General features: G+C 34.3%; 1 protein-coding gene across 1 annotated transcript; it reads left to right on the top strand.

Annotated features, from left to right (window-relative positions):
- LOC104708889 (short-chain dehydrogenase TIC 32, chloroplastic-like) lies at nucleotides 2,600-5,299 on the top strand. The gene is made up of 8 exons (XM_010425546.2): nucleotides 2,600-2,986; nucleotides 3,180-3,411; nucleotides 3,997-4,076; nucleotides 4,170-4,323; nucleotides 4,419-4,497; nucleotides 4,596-4,680; nucleotides 4,754-4,800; nucleotides 4,904-5,299. Exons 1-8 carry the CDS (start codon nucleotides 2,869-2,871, stop codon nucleotides 5,102-5,104), a joined length of 996 nt encoding a protein of 331 aa, XP_010423848.1. The 5' UTR covers nucleotides 2,600-2,868; the 3' UTR covers nucleotides 5,105-5,299.

Genomic DNA, 7,015 nt, shown 5'->3' with positions numbered 1-7,015 from the left:
AATAAATTTAAGCTTACGACCACAAACCAATAACATTATCTTGACTTATTGTTTTGGGTCAGCAGCAACGGAGTATGAGTTATGTGTGATTCTAGCACCGTTGATTTAATGTGTCCAGGATCTGTGTGATCTTCGTAGAGGCGAAAATTTCGCTTCGCAAGATAAAGGACCACAAACGTATTTTTTCTCTGATCTCATGATGAAACACTTGGCTTGTTGTATGTTTCATAGAGCATTACTGAATATATTTTACTTCGTAATAAACCGTATCTTAATGTATAATATGGGATGGCTTCTTGATATATAACTTGCGGTGTGAAATCATTTACTTCTCCGCCGTATACTCTTCTGTATCAGTATGGGTTAATAGCCTAGTACCGTTACAAATCTTGACGAGAATTACGACAAATGCCATGCTAACTGCTCGCTAAAAACACCATTCACAAACTCAAATGGGCCTTTTTTGGAATCATAAATATCTCCACTGGCCCATCCTTATCATCGACTTACTAAAAAAAAAAAAAAAGATGTGGACAAGTACATGTGAAAGCACACGCGTTACCTGTATCCGTATGGGCACTAGATGTAGATGTAGTTAGTATGTGAGTGTGTATCTGTACGTACATTGGCGCGTATTTATAATTGTAAGTCAACTTTATGTTTTTTTTTTCCTGTCAACTCAATATGGCAAACAGATCTTTGCGTCGCGGAGACTTTACGTAGTAGTCGACTATACAAATTACAAAATTTGTAATCGTTAGATGATTTTTGCAATTTAACAACTAATATACGGATTTGAAATCAATGATATGCTACTACATCAACATCTCGCTGGTATAACACACCGCGAAACATAGTAAATAGTGTTGTCGATATATAGATTAAAAAAAAATGTCAAATATCGTTAGTGATCTCACATGGTTTACATCACTTCCCCATGCAGTGGAGAGCCGTTTGTCATGTGCCCCTCGTCCCTCGCCGCTGAAAATATGAATAGGTAGATAGATCCGTAGTAAGTTAATGCCCTCACCTCTAGCTTTTTTTTTTTTTTTTTTTTTTTACCAAAGCAGCTATAATGTAATGTAGGTTAATATGTTGTTAACCGGTTCGCTGGGGCTACAATGCATGGCAAGTGTGATGAACCTGTTTCATTCAGTATAAATTTCGTTGTCAGCAAGTTGAATCCTGGTTTTTTGAATTATAGTAGTAATAGTCGTTATATTTAATGCTAACGTTAACTTCAGCTTTGAAAAAACAAAAAAAAAAAGTATCCTCAAATAATCATTACAAGTTGTTTAAACATCTGTTTTACATCATACGGCTTTTTTTGATAGTTAAATCACTTTCAAAATATATAATTAGCTAACATAGAAATCATAGTTATTGTTATTATCAAAATTGCATTAATCTCGATAGTGGTGTGTGTACCTTTGTGTAAATCTACCACCTAACTAGTCATTATCAGGCCTCTCAGCAATCAATTTTTCAAGGCAAAAAAATAATAACCAAAATCTCGTAGTTGGATTCTCTGAATTTGGAAACGGGATGTGAAAGGACCACCTATATCCTATCAGCACGGGCTATGAGAATTAATAAATACATTCTGTATATTTAATTGTGTCTAAACAAAGATCTTTTTAATTAACTGCCGGTCAAAAACTTTCTAAATTACTCACCTATATTCTCAAGTAGAGTAGGTTCTGTAAACGGTCTGCATAATATTAGGGAGGGGGTTTGGGTAAGTGGTAAAACACTCACTCGAAACATGTGAAGAAAGAGGATGTCAAGTAGCTGAAATATCAGTATAGTACTCCCTCAGTTGCAAAATATAGGATGTTTTAACAAAAGTACACAAATTAAGAAATGTTTACTTTTAAAAAGTTCAACCAATTAGAAACAATACTGCATAATAGATAATATTAACTTAATCAAAAAGTTGTATAGAAACTTGAAAACATCCTATATTATGAAACAAAAAATCTCTCTAAAACATCATATATTATGAAACAGATGGAGTAGTAACCAACGGCTTGTCACCAACCCTTCATTAATATTCTGGTCAACCCTATTTTCTTTCAACATTTAACTATTAAGTCACCTTAATACCCTCTAACTTTTTCTTTTTTTAATGGACATTAATCCCAAAATGTTACGTTTACTTAGGTAGTAATAGTTTTTTTTACACGACAATTCAAATTATTTTGTTGTAACTTCAGAGAAATGAGGACACATTAAAACCACAAAAAAAGAGAGGATCACACTAATAATACCACTAGAACTTAAAGCTAAAATACGTGGTGTAACTTGTCTCATTGAAAATACTACAATAATACTACACATTGTATAAACAATAGATTCGGAAACTTATATGGTAAAGTATCTTTTTGAATATTAAGAGAGAAAACAACTGCCGTACGCTGTCGGCAATTTAGAATCCAATCGCGGGGTTTGCTAGAGGACAATGACATGCTTAATTGACAAAGAGAAGTTTTCCTCTCGCGATAGAGAAATATGAACATCTTCTTAATTTGATATAGAGTGCATGCACTATCGATCTACACACGTAAAATAAAATGTATAAACAGTATAATATTCAACATATCGGTGTGGAAAGGTGTGATGTGTATTTAGTATTCATAGATCGATTCACATAATAATGTCGATAAAACTAGAAGGTACCAAAAAAAGCATTAATATAGTATAAAACTCTTTGCCACTTATAAATATGATTCTATCATAGTACCATTTTATTCTCCTAAACTTCTTCTTCTTCTTCTTTGGTCTTTGTCTCTCTCTCTCTCTTTCTTCCACATTGATTCTTGAGGGGAAGATCTCTAAATACCAAAGTGAAAACGGTCAATCAAGTAAATGGGATTATATTCACTAATCACAGGGAGAAGAGGACCTAGTGGGTTTGGTTCAGCTTCAACAGCTGAAGAGGTTACTCAAGGGATTGATGCAACTCATCTCACTGCAATCATCACAGGTGCATATATATATTCACATACATTGACATATATACTTTCATGATCTATGCAAAGTTTATAACGCATAAAGGCTCATATATTATACTCAACGTCAAATATCTTAAGCAATGACGTTACGGAATCATATACTCGTTGCTAACACTGATTCTGCAAAATTATTATTAACCAATTCGATTATGATTTCATTAATAGGAGGAACAGGAGGGATAGGGTTGGAGACAGCAAGAGTACTGTCGAAGAGAGGTGCTCATGTGGTGATTGGTGCACGAAACATGAGAGCTGCAGAAAACGCCAAAACGGAGATACTCAGACAAAACGCAAACGCACGTGTCACTCTTCTCCACTTGGATCTCTCTTCCTTCAAATCCATCAAAGCCTTTGTTCGTGAATTTCATGCCCTCCATCTCCCTCTCAATCTCCTCATGTACACACACTCTCTCTCTCCCTCTTAATCAGCTTAAAGCGTTTGGACCGCCGGTTTTAGCGTTTGGATGGATCATAGATTTTATGACATTAACAGCATTAACAACGTTATCACTGTTTTCGTTAACATTCCTGCATTAATTACGTTAGTTAAATAAATAAATAACGACATCCAATAATTTTTTTTATGTAGCTTTTTTTCTAAAAAAGTTTAATGCTATGAAAAAGACTAGTAGTATATATATTTACAAACATTTTACTGCTAATTATATGTTATCAATGTGAATATTTTTTCCGTTAAAAAAAAAAAGTGAATATTTCATTGTGGTACTGGTACCTACCTACCATTCAGAACCATTATTAAATCCCAACAACACGGAGATGGAGTACGCACGTATGACTAGATTGGTAGATATATTTACTTACTACTTATTATAGCAAGAAAAAATATTTTCTGTTTTTTTTTTTTTTTTTGGTTTTCACTTATAAGTTTATCTGTGAAGGGAAAAGAAAAAAAAAATCTGCATATATAGTAAACTATCAGACTAATCTATCAATATAAATTGCACAAAATTGGTGTTTGCAGAAACAATGCAGGAGTAATGTTCTGTCCATACCAACTCTCTGAAGATGGAATTGAGTTGCAGTTTGCTACAAATCACATTGGTAAAAATTATATATCTTATATACAAAGCTTAGTTTCAGAGATTTAAACCTGATATATTGAACAAAACTAATTGTTGATGTTAAACGATATAGGTCATTTTCTGTTGACAAACTTGCTCTTAGACACAATGAAGAGCACAGCTAAAACCAGTGGTGTTGAAGGAAGGATTTTGAATTTATCATCAGTAGCTCATATCTATACTAACCAAGAAGGAATCCAGTTCGACAGCATCAATGATATTTGCAGGTAAAATTCTATAGTTGTTGACTTGTTTGAAACTTTAGATATTAATCTTTCACTTTGCATCTTTATAACCTTCTTCTTTTGATTTTTTTTCTCAGTTACTCTGATAAACGAGCTTATGGACAATCAAAACTAGCCAATATATTGCACGCGAATGAGCTCTCCCGTCAATTTCTGGTTGCCTTCACACACACACACACACATATTAACTGCCACAAATTCATGAACACTTCAGAAAAAAAACTAAAAATCTTTTGGGGACATTTGTTTGATAGGAAGAAGGAGTAAACATAACAGCAAATTCAGTTCACCCTGGTCTCATTCTCACCAATCTCTTCCAACACACTGCTCTTTTAATGAGTAAGATTTCCCTTTTTTCTCTGTTTTTCTTCAAATTATTCTCTTTATATTAAACAAACTATCTTTTTCACAGGATTCTTGAAGTTCTTCAGCTTCTACTTGTGGAAAAATATACCTCAGGTACTAATACTATACTAGAGGAATCTAAAATTCTATATGTCTATGATACTAAATAAAGACGAATATGAGAACAACATTGTGATACTTGATGTAATGTTGACAGGGAGCAGCTACAACATGTTATGTTGCTTTGCATCCAAATGTGAAGGGAGTAACAGGAAAGTACTTTGCAGACTGCAACGAAGTGACTCCAAGCAAACTTGCTAGAGATGAGACTTTGGCACAGAAACTCTGGGATTTCAGCGTTAAGCTAATCAACTCTGTTTCTAAAAAGAACTACTTGGGCTTTGATGAAACTACTTAAAAATTAACCAAGATGTCCTTGTTGTTGTTACTCAAGAGTGAAGAAAAGGCAGAGATAGGGGGATGTACATCGTACCTTGTTTCGTTCCACCCTAGGCATTAATATATGCCAAAATTATCGAGTGATTATGTAACGGTATTAATTAATCTTTTAATAGTATATGGACAATATATAAAGAAGAGTTGTTCATCACTTGATTATTCTATAGATGATCACTTTCTCTAACCTAAGAGCTAAAAACAAGAAAGAGAGGAGAGTGAAACGTACAACGAATGACTATGATCTTTGCCTGCAGCAATCTGGTATACTTTTTTGCTGTACAACAACTACTCCAAACTGTCTTTTAAGGTAAGAATTTTAATTCGAGATTAGGAGTTTAAGACAGAGAGACTAACTAAGCCGTGTGTGTTTGTTGAATGACTTTGTGTGTGCTTCAGCAACTGGGATCAGAAGTGTTAAACCATTCACCTACCTTAACTAGTTAACTTCAGTTAAGTAGCAACAAAGAGCCAAGAAGAAAAATAAGATTTGGTGAAATCAGATGGGCTAATTCGGTTCAATTTACCTCGGTCGGTGCAATCTTGATATCGGTTCATTCCGGTTAGTAATATTCTGGTCAGGAATATCCCTCTTTAAAAAAAAAGGGAAAATTATGTGCTTTATAACGACGACACACTATAACCGTTTAACGGTATTATGTTGGGCCGGGCCCATGACAACGTGATTCACCACGTGGTCGCACGTTTCCATACTTATTTCCTTGGAAATCATAACTTATTAGAAAAAACTTATTACTATGCCCAAAATATGACATTTTTCCAAACTTATACTGTATACAGTAAAAGACTAGTATTAGGATAAAATATCATATCTATTTTAACACACTAACCCAAAGTTTATTGAGTTTGTGGCTTTGGTAACTGGTCATTTCACTTTTTTCTTTTGTCCTCCGACTTTTACCTTTATTGACCAAAATATATAGAAAACTATTACAACCATGTGTTTTTCAGTCATTTATAACGTAACATCACTATTTATTCAATTAAAAGCATATTTTCCTGATAGGAAAAGAAAATTAAAAAGGAACTCCTTGGATAGAGACAAAATAACGTCCGATCGATAATATTTATACAAAATTTATATACTTTTTCACAAATTTATTTGTTTAACTTTTGTCTTTGGGAACACCGACGGAATCTTCAATCTTCTCACGCTAAAATTGGATCCCACTTTATTCACTTCTTCCCTCTCTAATATACTATCTTTTTTAAGATATAAGATGTTTTACTTTTAAAAAATTTAATCAATCAAAAACAAGATTGTATAAAATAAATAATAAAAAATACGTATTCCGTTTTATAATATAGGATGTTTAGAAGAACATCCGTTGTAACGCCCCCAAACCGTACTATGACCACATATGCCATGATACAGCCACGGAACGTCACAATAGGAATTGTACCGAGTTAATCCGGTCGAGGGACGGAAGCTGCAAACTTCCCGACCGGTTCGTCCTAGTACAACTCCGCCCGCAACCGAGACTACTTAGGCTTTGCAACCCTCGTGGCCTGGTGCGTTGTGTCAGCCCGGACAAGACCGAGTATCATTTGCAACTTGCCATGCCTTTGCAAAATCGAATGTATATTACTTCAATAGTCCTTTGCATTTGAAAACAAAAACATTAAAGCAATATACAAAAGATAGTCGGGTAATGTTTATAAAAACATAGGGTTTTGCAAGAAACACAAGAAAAACCCTATCCGGTACCCTAAAGCTTGCTCCGGCTCTAGACTCACTTAGGCTTCCCTGCAAGACAAAAGCAATATCATGAGTAATCTAAGATTACTCAGTGAGCCTGGGTACCCCTTTCATCCTAAACAGGATACTACTTCCCAACCCGACTACCCCAAT

Source organism: Camelina sativa, chromosome 8, assembly GCF_000633955.1.
Source record: "Camelina sativa cultivar DH55 chromosome 8, Cs, whole genome shotgun sequence".
Taxonomy (NCBI): Eukaryota; Viridiplantae; Streptophyta; class Magnoliopsida; order Brassicales; family Brassicaceae; genus Camelina; species Camelina sativa.
Note: the sequence above shows the minus strand (reverse complement) of the source record. Positions and strands in the feature narration are given on the sequence as shown.